The 15,443-nt window shown below is 40.2% G+C and overlaps 1 gene segment (V, D, J or C); it reads right to left on the reverse strand.

Annotated features, from left to right (window-relative positions):
• Positions 1-6,026: 6,026 nt before the first annotated feature.
• The window catches only part of LOC147373943 (T-cell receptor gamma chain C region C10.5-like), a 65,000-nt gene continuing 55,583 nt past the window's right edge, over positions 6,027-15,443 (reverse strand). The window contains 3 exon segments of the C gene segment in view: positions 6,027-6,632; positions 8,896-8,952; positions 10,579-10,908. Coding sequence covers positions 6,490-6,632; positions 8,896-8,952; positions 10,579-10,908 — 530 coding nt within the window.

The raw sequence follows: 15,443 nt of genomic DNA on the forward strand, positions 1-15,443 counted from the left end.
AAATAAAACTTTAGTTTGCACTTGGCATTGTGTTAACCTAAATCTCTCAAGGATTAAACCTACGTACCTCTCATTTTATATTCTAACCATGTGTACTGCAATGCAAAAGAAATCATTTGTTACTGCAATCAAACGCAGTACTTTTTCTCCTTCCTCTTTTCCACCATCTAGGATCTTCAGGAGAAGCAGAAGAAAAGCAGGATAGTGAAAAACCACTTTCAGGACAATGAGAACTCTTTTGTTAAAGTAAGTCTTTGAAAAATGAAACTATATGACAAAGTAGTTAAATATGGAGCCTTTCTTTGAGTAGATTCAAAGTAAAATTTCAGGAATATGATTTTATAAGGTGAGTTTTTTTAACCTTTTCTTTTTAGGTATAAATTTGTGAAGCATGAAAATCATCGCAGAGTGCCAAATTTCCAAATAAGGATGACTTAGTTCACTTTTATTTATGTAGCCAGAATGTCTCTGTGTCAGACATGGTTTATCTACACACCCTAACTTCTGCAGGCAGTGAGGGCAGCAGTCCTGGGAGGTTGGTACTGTCCTTGTCTCCACTTACACGGAGACGGGTGAGGCCGAGGGTGAGTGACTGGTCCAGGGTCCCACGACTGACAGGCAGAGCCAGGACTCAGGCGCCCTGTCCAGTACCCGGATCCATGCTGATCCTGCACCAGTGGGTGTCTCTGGAGCACACTGGAACTTCTGAGATGACCGACACCGTCCAGTGCCAGCAGTGCAGCTCCATGTGCCTCCAAGTCCAGGAACATTCATTGTTCAGTCCCTCAACTCACCAAAGAAACATTTCAACCTCAGAAACACAAGCAAATAAACATATGATCAGTTGTAATAGCAGTGACTCTGCATAATTATTGAACCATAGAAGGGAAAAGAGAGTAGATCTTAAAACTTCATGTCGCTGAGCCACCAGGGAAGCCCGGGGACCATTTATAAATATGGAATCATTATACTGATAACTGAGACTAATATAATGTTTCATGTCAAGTATAGCCCCACTGAAAGCTAATAAAATCTTTTCTAAAAGAAGGGGAAAGCAGAGGACTGGATGGAGTAGCTGGGCAGCTGATATAGGGACAGGCAGGCCAGCTGAGGCAGCCACAGTCACAGCAAACAGAGACCCTGCCGTGCATCTGTGGTTCTCAACAAACTTGGGCCTCTTGTTTCCACAACAGTGTTCAGACATAAAGCAAAAATTTGGACATGTGAAGAGTAAATCCTTTTCTAAAATGCTTTAAAATAAATTCTTGGGTGGCCTAAATCATATAGACACTTCAGTGTCTATTTCACAGCCCATGAAATAATAGACTTTGTTATAAAAAAGACACAAAGTAACATGCAATATTTAGCCTTTTCATGCTACATCTCAAATAATTTTTGTGTTCTTTCTTTTTCTGCATGAAAAACCTTTATTGAAAGTCACTAGAAGGGGAAAAAAGACTGGAAATTGGTTATTCTTTTTTTTTTTTTTTTCTTCCAATTTTATTTTATTTTTAAACTTTACATAATTGTATTAGTTTTGCCAAATATCAAAATGAATCCGCCACAGGTATACATGTGTTCCCCATCCCGAACCCTCCTCCCTCCTCCCTCCCCATACCATCCCTCTGGGCCGTCCCAGTGCACACCATGATCAAGTGGGCTTTATCCCAGGGATGCAAGGATTCTTCAATATCCGCAAATCAATCAATGTAATACACCACATTAACAAATTGAAAAATAAAAACCATATGATTATCTCAATAGATGCAGAGAAAGCCTTTGACAAAATTCAACATCCATTTATGATAAAAACTCTCCAGAAAGCAGGAATAGAAGGAACATACCTCAACATAATAAAAGCTATATATGACAAACCCACTGGTTATTCTTTTTGAAAACTGAAATGGTAACATCTACTGCTGATATTATTCAGGGGTTAATAAAGGTTTTATTGATTGTAGTACCTCACAGACATGGCACCCTAGATTTAGTTGCCTGCCTGTGGCTGATAAGGTTGTGTCAGGATCCACCCTGTATTCCATGAGACTGAGTCTGATCTCTTAATGAAAAGTTGGGAAAAAGACCTGTGCTTTGTTCCTAACCAAAAGACCTCTTAATATATTGGAGGAGCATTTCTTTGTAAGCAAAATCTCTTTTTATTTTTTATTTTATTTTGATTTGCAGAATGGAGGGTATTTTTTCCTTTTGTGTCTTGGCCTTCTTTCTAATATCTTTTTTAACACCCTACCTGTCTACTGTGTTTTTAAATTCATGCACATGCACTATTTGTACAATTGTAAAAAGTAAGAAAACAGAGTATGTCGGGAGTTCCCTGATGGTCCTGTGGCTAGGACTCAGCACTTTCACTGCAGCTAAAAAATAAAACAAAATAAAAAACCCTGAACCTATTAAAATGATTAGTTTCATTCCTGATTTGCATTATGTATTTGGCCTACAGTGTTGAATTATAACAGGAAGGCAAGATGGCTTGCGAATACATGTAAAAGTATCAAACTATTACGTAGCATGAAATGTTTCTCTCTTAGACATATCTTCTAAACCACTCCGAGTACTCTTACTTTGAATCCATTCTATGACATCATTGCCATCAATTTTCCTTATGTTTAACTGCTGCTGCTGCTGCTGCTAAGTCGCATGAGTCGTGTCCGACTCTGTGCGACCCCAGGGACTGCAGCCCACCAGGCTCCTCCGTCCATGGGATTTTCCAGGCAAGAGTACTGGAGTGGGGTGCCACTGCCTTCTCCGTATGTTTAGCTAGTTTGAACTAAAATTAACTCATACTGTGAGCTGATTTTGTTAAGCAGGAATTTTCAATGCAGTGCTTCATGGGAAGGCAGCATGTCTGTAAGTTCCTTTTCATTATTCACTTGTGTCATTTCAAAAAATTAAACTCTGTGTGATGAAAATGGTGTTGATTTGGTGGCTGGTGGAAAGTCAGGGGTGATTTTAGTGCTGCAAGGAGTCCCGTCTGCTCTTTCCTCCAGAACACGGTCCTGAGCATAGACAGAAATGCAGCCACTGAACATCCTGGACATAAGGTCCCCAGCTCACACAGGAGTTGCTTGCGGGAAGTCGGCTGTGGTTTAACTGTTCTAATTTCCTTGTGACACCCCAGCTACCCTTTGCACAGCCTCAACCACTAGAGGCCAGTTTGACTTTGAGCATTTTCAACGAATCAACCACATTTGTCAGAGCACGTAAACATAAAAACCCTGAGAAAATGAAACCCCATCAGCCACACCAGCGCCCTCCTGCTGCCACTCAGGCTGTCACCCCATCCCCAAGGCCCTCCCCTCTCTGCACCTCCCAGGCCAGGGCAGCCCAGAGAGAGTTGGGGCAGGAGGTTGCTGAGAAGTTGGAAACCACAAGAAATACTGCCCAGCAGGGCCCTAGCTGTGGAATCAGCTGCACAAAACTTTCAGTGATTTGCAAATTTCCCTTCTTGCCTCCTACATTTAATATACTTATTCTTCACAATGAAGAAATAGTTCTACATCTCTAAGACCAGTTCAGTCAGTTCAGTTGCTCAGTTGTGTCCAACTTTGTGACGCCATGGACTGCAGCACACCAGGCCTCCCTGTCCATCACCAACTCCCAGAGCTTACTCAAACTCATGTCCATTAAGTCAGTGATGCTATCCAACCATCTCATTCTATATCGTCCCCTTCTCCTCCTCCCTTCAGTCTTTCCAGGCATCAGGGTCTTTTCAAATGAGTCAGTTCTTCGCATCAGGTGGCCAAAGTGTTGAAGTTTCAGCTTCAGCATCAGTCCTTCCAATAAATATTCAGGACTGATTTCCTTTAGGATAGACTGGTTGGATCTCCTTGCAGTCCAAGGGACTCTCAAGAGTCTTCTCAAACACCACAGTTCAAGAGCATCAATTCTTCCTTGCTCAGCTTTCTTTATAGTCCAACTCTCACATCCAAACCTGACTACTGGAAAAGTCATAGTTTTCACTAGATGGAACTTTGTTGGCACAGTAATGTCTCTGCTTTGTAGTATGCTGTCTAGGTTGGTCATAGCTTTTCCTCCAAGGAGCAAGTGTCTTAATTTCATGGCTGAGGTCACCATCTTCAGTGATTTGGAGCCCCAGAGAATAAACTCCGTCACTGTTTTGACTGTTTCTTTATCTACCTGCCATGAAGTGATGGGACCAGATGCCATGATCTTAGCTTTCTGAATGCTAAGTTTTAAGCCAACTTTTTCACTTTCCTCTTTCACTTTCATCAAGAGACTAATTCTTCTTCGCTTTCTGCTGTAAGGGTGGTGTCATCTGCATATCTGAGGTTATTGATATTTCTCCCAGCAATCTTGACTCCTGCTTGTGTTTCATCCAGCCCAGCATTTCACATGATGTGCACTGCATATAAGTTAAATAAGCAGGGTAACAATATACAGCCTTGATGTACTCCTTTCCTGATTTGGAACCAGTCTGTTCCATGTCCGGTTCCAACTGTTGCTTCTTGACCTCCCTACAGGAGGCAGGTAAGATGGTCTGGTATTCCCATCTCTTGAAGAATTTTCCAGTTTGTTTTGATCCACACAGCCAAAGGCTTTGGGATAATCAATAAATATGCACAATATATATGTTTTGGAAGACGCATAGTGGTCTTTTAGTTTATTTTTTAGCTTCTTATTGGGGACTAGGGTTCATTGGGGGCTGCAGTTAATGAACATAAATAAATCTTAGTACATTTTATTTCTTTAGGAAATTGATGAGTGGATGTTAAGATCGCTTTCTGAGTAAAGCACATTCTAACTTGTGTAATGAGCTCGGTGATGGCCCCTCACTGCGTGAGATCTGAGCTGGCAACGCTGGAACCGTTTCAGTCACTTGATGCCTCAACCCGGCTGCACATTAGGATTAACGAAGGAGGATTTTTTAAAGTATGATGCCTGGCCTGTGATGTAGTCTGGACATCAGTGACTTTTTTTCTTATACATTTATCAATCTATTTCTCTAATCATTTATTTATAGCTATAATAAGAGAGCCACTGGTGTATTGAAAAAGGGAGCAGGGTTTAAGTCAGGCAGACCTGGCCCAAGTGGAGTTTGGCACTGCTCTGTGTTTAACTTTGGGCATATTTCATAACCTCTCTGGGACCTCATCTTCTTGTCGGTGAATTAGAGATGTTGGGCAACAAAATATAGGCTCAGAAGTCAGAGAAATCCAGTTCTAAATAACTATTACTTTAAAAGTAGATGTGATGAGCAGATAACCTCTCTCATCTGAAAACTGTGGCCTCTAACTGTAGCTTCTTCCAAGGGTGCTTAGAGGATTAATGGAATTATCTGGGTGAACTGTAGCAACTGAATCCCTGTTCCACCTACATCTAAATTGTCCGTGGGGAATGAGATTAGAGAAAATTCTCAGTGCATTTGTGTAATTGTGAAATCTATGGATTCTACAGTAGAGCTACCAACAGTAGATGCTAATGTTGCTTAGGGTTTACATGGACCACGCATCATGAACTTATCTACTTCACCTGCTCCAGGAGACAGGGCACTGTAACTTCATCATGCAGAGAGTTCAAATCACTGCCTGGGGTCACACAGATGCTAACACAGACCCAGGGTTCAAATGCAGGCCCTCAGGGATTAGAGTCTGCATGCTCCTCCTCTACCTGATGCCCCTCTGGTGTTGGGGCAGTTCTCGTGGGGTTAATATGAGGATCTGGAGGCAGTGCTTATGAGACCCTAGCACAGATCTGAGCACACACTGTGAAAGTCATGCTGAGTGTCAGTCACCATGGAAATGTCCCAAACCAATAAGTTTGAATCCGCTGACTTTAAAAGAGAAAGAACCCAGGCACCTTTCTTTGACTATGGATCCTCTTGGAGCCAGTGCCCCAAAGAAAGCAACATAACCACCACCCCAGGGAAAGGCTTGGACATGTGTTGTTGATCATTATTATAACCAGGGCTGAATTTGATAGCTCAGTTGTCATGCTGTTTTTTACCTTAGTTAGATTTCATAAAATTAAAGTACACACAGACAAAAATGGACTTTTTAGTTTTTCTTTTTATTAACCTCATCTATTATGAAATAGAATACAGAATTCAAGTAGCAAAGCTGGCAGCCCCAGGGTGTGTGGCAGGGAGGGTCAGGGTCAGGATCTGGGGGGAGGCGCTGAGGGAAGAGACGGGGAGCTGCCTACTGTGTGCGCTGAGAAGGTGTGAAGACTCAGGAGCCCAAGGAGCTGATGAGGTTGTGGGGACAGTGAGGGGAGAGGCTCTCCGGACCCACCCTGGGTCCTGGCCCTGGGTAATGGCAGAATTTCTTGTTACAGAGTCAAACTGTTTGCCCAATGGTTTGAAAAACTCTTACAAAATAAAGACATAATATAAAAATAACACATGGATTGAAATAACCCAAATCCAGAATAAAAACCAGGCTAGATTCTGAGCAGAGCTTTTAGAGACCATAGATGATGAAGGAACGTTGATCCTCTTATGGGGCCCCTCTATCACGAGCTCTTCTGAATGCCGCAGACGCCTGTTCTCCTGAACACACAGGAGGTGATGATGACAAGGTAGACCGTGCTCGTAATGAGGAGGAGGAGGTATGTGTAATAGGCAGAGGTGTTCATGAGGTGCAGCTGCAGGGTATCTAGGAGAAGTCCTTTGATTAGTTGCCTGTTCTTTTGAAAGGTCAGTACACAGTGATGGGAGCAGGTCACAATTCTTTCTTTCTGACGACCTACTATAAAGTGACACCCCAGCATCACCAATCCCCACAGTCAACAAGGACCACCACTACCATCACACCACCACCAGAACTACTCAGAATCCAACTCAAAGTTCAAGCCAATCGACAACTTCTGCTACGTTCACTTAGAACCTTTCTAAATATTAAAAAGTAAGTTTGTGTTTTTAATGAATTCATGCAGTGGGAAAAAAGAATTTTTCAGAGATTTTAGCATTTTCTTTGCCCTCACTATGTCTCTAAGTAATAAAAACAACTAATCTTCATTAACCCCAAATACCAGGCATTTATTCTGAGAGCTTTGCAAGCAAAGCTCTAATCTTACTTCATTTCACAATAATTCATAAGATTGTTATTTTCATTTCCATTTTACAAGTCAACTGTGAATGGAGAGAATGAATTTGCCAGATGTCACACATTTAGAAAATACCAGAAACCGTATTTTATTCCCAGCAATCTGACTGTAAAGAACACATTCTTAACTGCTCTGGAGTCCTGCATCTCCACATGCGATAAATACTCCAGACAGGAAAGTCTTAGCATAAACATCAAGTGGAATTGCTGACTTGGAAGCATCTGAGCCATTATATGTTGTGCGTTAGTGAGATTCCTACAAAAGTTACAATCCATGAAGTTTTCTGGTGTTCACAGAGGGTGGATAGTGGGGTTTAGTAAAGAGAACATTGCATTCACAGAAAATGCGTGCAAGATACAGCAGAATACCTTCCATATAAGAAGATTTCAGTAAGTGTCATTTCACGTATTAACTACCAGCACAATCAAAATACTAGACACAAAAACATATCATGTTTCCCGGTCATTAGACACAAAAGCCACACTAACAAATGAAATCCACTGTGTAAATACTTCAGAGTTTATCATGAACAGTTTCTAATTTAGAGTCATCTCACACCAAAACCAGCATTTATTGTGCTAAGATGACCCCTAGGAAATGATAATGTTTAGTGGGTAAGTCGTGTCCGACTCTTTTGAGACTCCATGGATTGTAGCCCACCAGCCTCCTCTGTCCATGGGATTTCCCAGGCAAGAATACTGGAGTGGGTGGCCACTTCCTTTTCCAGGGGATCTTCCCAACCCAGGGATTGAATTTATGTCTCCTGCATTGGCAGGCAGATTCTTTACCACTGAGCCACCAAGCCCGAGAAATGATGATAGATTTACTTAAAATACCACTCAGTCTATTTCTGCAAATCCCAACAGTATAGCTTTTTTTACATTAAACCAAGTAAGTTCAAAAGTTAATTTTATATGGTGGACAAAAGTGCTATAGCTGACATAACAGCAAAACTAAACAAAAACTTACTGTTTTCATCTTTCAGACATGCTTTTGTAGAATTTACAACAGGGACTTGTTTTTCTAGAAGAAAGGAAAGCAAGTATTAGTTGATTGTGTATATCTATTTTTGATAGTGTGATATGTATGTGCATATAGACATCTATATGCATGCTCCGTTGCTGAGTCCTGTCCAATTCTTTGCTACCCCATGGACTTAGCCTGTCAGATTCCTTGTCCGTGGGATTCTTCTGGAAAGAATACTAGAATGGGTTGCTATTTTCTCCTCCAGGGGCTCTTCCCGACGCAGGGATTGAACCCACATCTCCCAGATCTCCTGCATTTCCTGCACTGGCAGGTGGATTCCCTACCACTGGGCCACCTGGGAAGCCATGGTTGTGGTTTAGTCACCAAGCCATGCCCAACTCTAGTGACTCCATTAACTATAACCCACCAAGCTCCTCTGTTCACTGGATTTTCCAGGCAAGAATACTGGAGTGGATTGCTATTTCCTTCTCCAGGGGATCTTGTTGACTCAGGGATCAAACTCGGGTCTCCCGCATTACAAGCAGATTCTTTATATTGGGAAGTCATATATATATTATCCCTGCCTATTATTTTAGTCTGTCTATATGTCTGTACACATATATGTATTCTCCTGATAGAATACATTCTCCTGACAGAAGAGGAGTCATTAAAAGTATAACAATGATGAGCCCCACAATTGCAGGTAATTGGTCTTTTTACTTTAAGCCAGGTAGACTTCAAAAGGGAAATTCATCAGAAAGCAGTGCAAGAGATGCAGGAGATGTGGAATAAGAAGGAAAAAAAGACTGAAGCATGACATAAAGGCAAACGTGTGCAAAAACTTACTTTTATTCTTCAAACCATCATTTGGAGGTTTAGTAGCAGTGACAACTGAAGAGACAACTACAAGAAATGAGAACAATTATTAGTCAAATTTTCACGCCTGTTATTTGGCAATGTGCGTTTATGTTTATATATGTGTTATTAAAACACACATATATAAGTAGATAATCTGCTGAGAAAGAAACATTCATTAAGAAATATGAGCCCTACAATCCAGGAAGAGTTGGTCTGATTCTATGTAATTCAGTACATCAGGTCAGCATCAAAATAAATTCATCCAATCCCAGAAAATAAAACAGAATCTCTTATTTGAAGGAGTCTGGCTCCAGCAAATTTCCCATCGAGGAAAAATAAAAAACCAGCCACACCTTTCTATATCACTCATCTCCAGCATCCGATACTCTTGCAATTGTGATATGTCTGGGAATAAAGAAAACAATACTAATAAGGCTAATAGCCATAGAGTGATTATTACTGTGCCAGGCACTCACTTACATACTGCACATGCAATACGTCATTTAATCCCCCACTGACACTGGACTGAGGTGTATTTTGGAGGATTCCATGTTACAAAGGAGTAAGTAAGAATTAGATGGTTAGTAACTTGCTTAGAGTCATATCAGTGATGGCAGAGCCAGAACTCTAAGGATTGTTGAGGGAGATTAAATGAGACAAAGCTGAGAAAAGTACTTTGTAGAAATAATCCATAGAAATGCAGAAAAATTAATCTATAGACAGAAAACAGAATTCCACACCAAAAATAGCTTCCTTTCTTAAATATTTTTAGCAATGATGATTTTATTACAGGAGCTCAGCATTTCAGTGCAATTCTTTTGAGGACTGAAAAATAGGCCAAATCACATTTATAGTCCTCTAACTAAGGGGAGGATGTCCCTGGTGGAGCAGTGGATAGGAATCTGCCTGCCAATGCAAGGGGCATGGGTACACACTCCTTTCAGGCCTGGCACGTAACATGCTAGGCTGCAATGAAAGTTAGTGAGAGGCATTTTCCAATGGCAAGAAATACATTCATTATGTAGAATGCAAGTAAGTCTGTGTGCTCTAGCCTCACCCCATCTTTAATCACAAATTTCTACTCCAAGTGATATATAAAAAAATCCAAATCTTAAAAACCTAACACCATGGACCATAATAAATGTACAGTAGCCAAGTTACTCTGATTTCTGTTGATCTGCAATCTGGCTCGTGCATAAGAACATCAATTTGATGTTAAGACTCGTTTCTGGACTACAGTTTGAGTAAAGCAAGATTGAAGTTAGATGACTTTGTTTGATGAATAGAACACTCATAAAAGACATACAATTATTCTTACTTCCTAATAAACTAAGATCTTCAACAGTGGAATCTCTTTTTGTGTGTTTATAGTGTGCTAAATTGTTAGGTACTTCCATATATGTTGTTTGATTTAAACCATATAACAACCCCAAAATACTATATTATGACCTTAATATTTTGGATGATGAAACCAAGGCTGACAAAGTTTAGGTGAACTTTTCTCTTTCTTTTTTATTTCAAACACTACACTTTTTTTTTTATTCTGTAAGGAAATAGCTTTCAATTTAAGAAAGTTTTGCATTTGTTTTTCATTAATGCTTGACAGAAGAGGTGGAGTATCCCTTTGAAAAATTGTTCTAGGAGGTTATACTTATATTTCTATTCACATACCTTCATTCACTGGCGGAAAAAGAATCTCTTGATTATCTCCTCTTTTATTTTTCTCATGTTTGACGATACACATGTGTTCTTTATTCGTGGAGTTTCCAGACACGGTCAGCCAGCTGAACTTCATGTATGTGTCAGCAGTCTTCACGGTATTTCCCTGCTGGGATGGCAAAACTCTGTTGCCTCTTTTTTCTCTCCAATAAACCTTAATAACATGAGGGAAAAAATTCTCCAGAAGACAAAGATATGTTCCAGTATTCTCACGCTTGATTTCAGTAATCGAAGGAAGAAACATAGTGGGCTTGGGGGACATGTCTATATCAAGGTCTCTATCTGTAGGAGAAAATGAAACAGTAATTAAAAAGAGTTATTACACAAACACAAATGTTGGTGTTATTTGGAACAACCTAGCAGGTGGTAAGAGGAAGATAGCCTGGTTGTTCATCCACAGAAGGTGGTGAGGTGTGTTTTATTGTTCTTGTTTTCAATGGGAAGAGAGGTTCAAGACATCATAAAACTTAAAGTCCCAGCTAATATGTAACAGAGGCTGGATTAACCTTGACATTTGTTCTTTCTCCACATGTTACAATGGGGTTTGACTTTTAACTGCCCCATATCAAGGCTTCCAGCCTTCATGAACACATTTATTGTTTAAAAATCTATTTTATTTTATTATAATGGAGGCTGTTTTAGGGTGAATGGGACTGCGTGGTGGGAATGGATTGAGGGAGAAGACCAGGTAACTATGAAAATGTCTCTATAGGGCATATTAAAAAACACATTTATAACTCATTTTTCTTGTCAAGTGAGAAAAAGTATGCTAAAGAGAGTATGTATGTATGTATGCTAAATATCTCCAAATTCAATTTTTTGTGTGTGAGTGGACAGTAAGATAACTTTCCATTTGAGGAATTAAAAGTACAGCTGTATTTTCTGGAGAATTTTTGTTCAGTCAGCATTCTTGTCTGCAAACAACTCCCTACTGGATAAAATTCTCCCTTAACATTTGAATTGAGTGTAGGTACATATATACATTCCCTATCATCTGCCAAGACAATGTACCAAATATGATAGCTACACATTATCTCATTCAGTTTTCATACAACCCGTACTGGGTATACATTATTATCCCACTTTATGGATTAGAGACTGAGGCCAGAAAATAATTGCCCAAATTCACATAAGCATAAGTGGTACACCTGAAGTTCCAAGTCAACCTGATTCCAAAGCCCAGGTTCTTTGAAAACACTCTTCCACATCAGGAAAGGAAATATGGCAACTCACAAAACTTACTTGTAATAACAAATTTAAACCTTGGGCCAAACACTTTCAAGATGACTGCACACTTTATACATGAATCCTTAGTAGTAGTCCACATGTACACAAGACAAATCCTATTAGGTTCCTTGCACAGTGTTTTTCCATACTGTCTTTTACAAACAGGGATTTGTTTTAAAATTCTTCCTAAGATTTCCACATCTAATCCTCTTTCACATTCCCATTTTTTCCTAAACATCCTACAGTTCAGTTCAATTCAGTTGCTCAGTCATGTCCGACTCTTTGCGACCCTATGAACCACAGCACGCCAGGCCTCTCTGTCCATCACCAACTCCCGGAGTTCACTCAGACTCACGTCCATCGAGTCGGTGTTGCCATCCAGCCATCTCATCTTCTGTCGTCCCATTCTCCTCCTGCCCCCAATCCCTCCCAGCATCAGAGTCTTTTCCAATGAGTCAGCTCTTCACATGAGGTGGCCAAAGTACTGGAGTTTCAGCTTTAGCATCATTCCTTTCAAAGAACCATATATTTTTCCTTGAATTGTTTCTTGCCTTCCCCAATTCCCTTGAAAAAAAAAATTGCTTTCTCCTGCTATCTACTTATGACAAACATTTTATTCTGTTAACAAACATTTTTCTATAATAATTTCAAAATTATTCAACCCATATAGAAATCGTTAGACTAATTTAGCTTCTCTGACTTCTTCATATCCTAGGGAAACTATGGTGGCCTTCAGTTCAAGAGACCAGGCTTCTGGTCCTGCTTCATTTTCCTCATAAGTTCTGTGACTGAGCCAACTGGGTCAATTAAAGCCTTTGATACTTTATTTATTTGAAAATGAAGTTCATGTAAATCATTAGTGTTTTTGCCCCAGAAATCCCTTGGACAGAGGAGCCTGACGTGCTACAGTCCATGGGGTTGCAAAAGAGTCGGACACAACTTAGCATTTAAACAACAACAGCAAACCAGTGCTGCAGTGAGACCAAAATGAAACAAGATGTGAAAAGTAAGTTGATTAAAAATGCTATGGAAATAAGAGGTAATAGTTCTCATTATTAGTGATTTGTTTGTGTTGATTGTGTGCTCCAACATGACATTTTTATATCATGGTACCAGAGCTCATCCTTACTGATCAGAATTCAGTATTTTGGTTGCAACTGAATCCCTGCCAATTAACCTTGGACACTGGTTCCCTTGATTGCAATTCCACTGTGCTCTCAATTGTCTGAAATCCTCAACTCTATCATCACAGGAAACATGCCTTTCACAAACCAAATTGATAGGCAATTATTAGTCTTGTCTTAGCCAATGTATTTCCAGGGTTAAAAAAATCAAAAGGAACATTGGCTAAAGCCTAATATATTCAGTTAGTATATGACACTGCTTCACTTGTTTTGTTCAAAACAAATGGCATTCCCCCCAGTCAAGACCACAATTGATTTTGGCTCCACGCTTTGACTAGAAATTTTAGCCTTGAATTGACTTCTATCCAGCTCATGAACAGAGTTCAACTTGTGAGTCCTTGCAGTGGGCCTTTAAGACAGGATGACTAGAGAAATGGCAGGATACCTGGTCCTCAAATTCCCCTAGAGTCATATTGCATCATGAAAACCTTCCCTGCCTGACTCTCTCTGCAGGGTCATCTCTGAATGACATTAAACTTTATGATGTTCGTAACATTGATGCACTGGAAGCAAGAACTGGATTTATTTAAAAAACCATTTCTTCCATTTTATATAACAGATGTTGAAGCCAATGTCCACCTTTTACTTCATTTTCCTCCCAAAGACTCCTGCATTGAGATCTCTTTCTAATATTATTTTAACATACCTTATTGGAAAATTTGGTATGCTTCTTTATCACTTTATTAAAAATATTATTCCACTACATTTTTTCAACTTTTAAAATTTTCAATCACTTGTTTATAGAGATAGAACATACACATATCTCTCCTATCTCTGAGAATGAAATCTTACCCTGTGCTTCCTGCCAGGTCTTCACAGGTCTTTTTCCTTCTACTTCCATGAGTGCCTTTGATTTCCTATTCCTATTTTTGCCCTGCCTGAACCTGTGTGTGTGTGTGTTTAAGTATTCATTTATTTGGCTGCATCAGGTCTCTAGTTGTGGCACACAGGATCTTCTTTGCAGCATGCAGGATCTAGTTCCCCAATCAGGGAATGAACCCAGGCTCCCGCACTGGGAATTCAGAGACCCAGTCACTGATCCAGCAGGAAAGTCCCTGTATGTGTGTTTTCATCTTCAGTTCAGTTCAGTTGCTCAGTCATGTCTGACTTTTTGCGACCCCATGAATCGCAGCAGGCCAGGCCTCCCTGTCCATCACCAACTCCCAGAGTTCTTCTCAAATAAAGTTTGGAAGCAAGCAACTTACATAAAATAACAAATAGCATGTTTCTTTTTCTGCCTTGGATTTTGATAATTTAGTAAGTTCTAAGGCAATGGCACCCCACTCCAGTACTCTTGCCTGGAAAATCCCATGGATGGAGGAGCCTGGTAGGCTGCAGTCCATGGGGTCACAAAGAGTTGGACACGACTGAGTGACTTCACTTTCATTTTTCACCTTCATGCATTGGAGAAGGAAATGGCAACCCACTCCAGTGTTCTTGCCTGGAGAATCCCAGGGACGGGGGAGCCTGGTGGGCTGCTGTCTATGGGGTCGCACAGAGTCGGACATGACTGAAGAGACTTAGCAGCAGCAGCAGCAACTCCAACAGAGCATGAGGAATCAGATAACGTGTTTGCAAATCCTAGTTCTGTGAGATAGATGCAAGACATAGAGAATTGTGTCTGTTTTGAATTTCTGTCCAACTTCTTTCAATATTTACATAAATATATGGAGAAGTTGACCCTGCTACGGTGACACAGAGGTGACTTTCAGCAAACCACATAAGGTAAGAATGTGTCGAGAACTGAAGAACTCTCCCTGCTCTCTCTGGGCTGCTTGGATTACCTCTGTTTCCATCCCACATCCATTGGGAGTAGAGTTGCATCTTTTTTCACTATTTTGCCTGAATCTTTTTAAATCTCCTTTCAAAAAGTGTTTTCAGTGTAAAGTCAGTTCCTGGTCAAGAGTGTCACTTAGAGTAAATATGTCTTTCATTACCAAAGAGGAACAGAAGCATTGTTTTCACAAATGACAGTAAAGCAATTTATAAGCTACTAAATAGTCAATCAAAGTAGTCGTTTAAAAGGTGAGGCTGAGTGCTTAGTCATTCAGTTGTGTCTGACTCTTTGAGACCCTTTGGACTGCAGCCTGCCAGGCTCCTCTGACTATGGGATTTTTCAGGTGAGGATACTGGAAAAGGTCAGGCTACGGAACTGTAAATACTCAGGATATACAAACATGACTTAAATGTTTCTAACATCAATAACAGTCCAGATCATGTACTTTGGAATAGACAAATCCCTATTGAATCCTAAACTTTGCAATATATCTTGTTAGGTGACTGTAGGCTAGTAACTGAGCTTCTTAAAACCTCAGTGTCCTTATATATGAACTAGGAATAAGATGATTCCTGCTGAGGAATGAGATACAGCACTGAAACTTCTTATGCTGTCTGATTCTCAGTAAA

Source organism: Bos grunniens, chromosome 4, assembly GCF_055505025.1.
Source record: "Bos grunniens cultivar Pamir isolate PY7600 chromosome 4, Bosgru_T2T1.0, whole genome shotgun sequence".
NCBI lineage: Eukaryota > Metazoa > Chordata > Mammalia > Artiodactyla > Bovidae > Bos > Bos grunniens.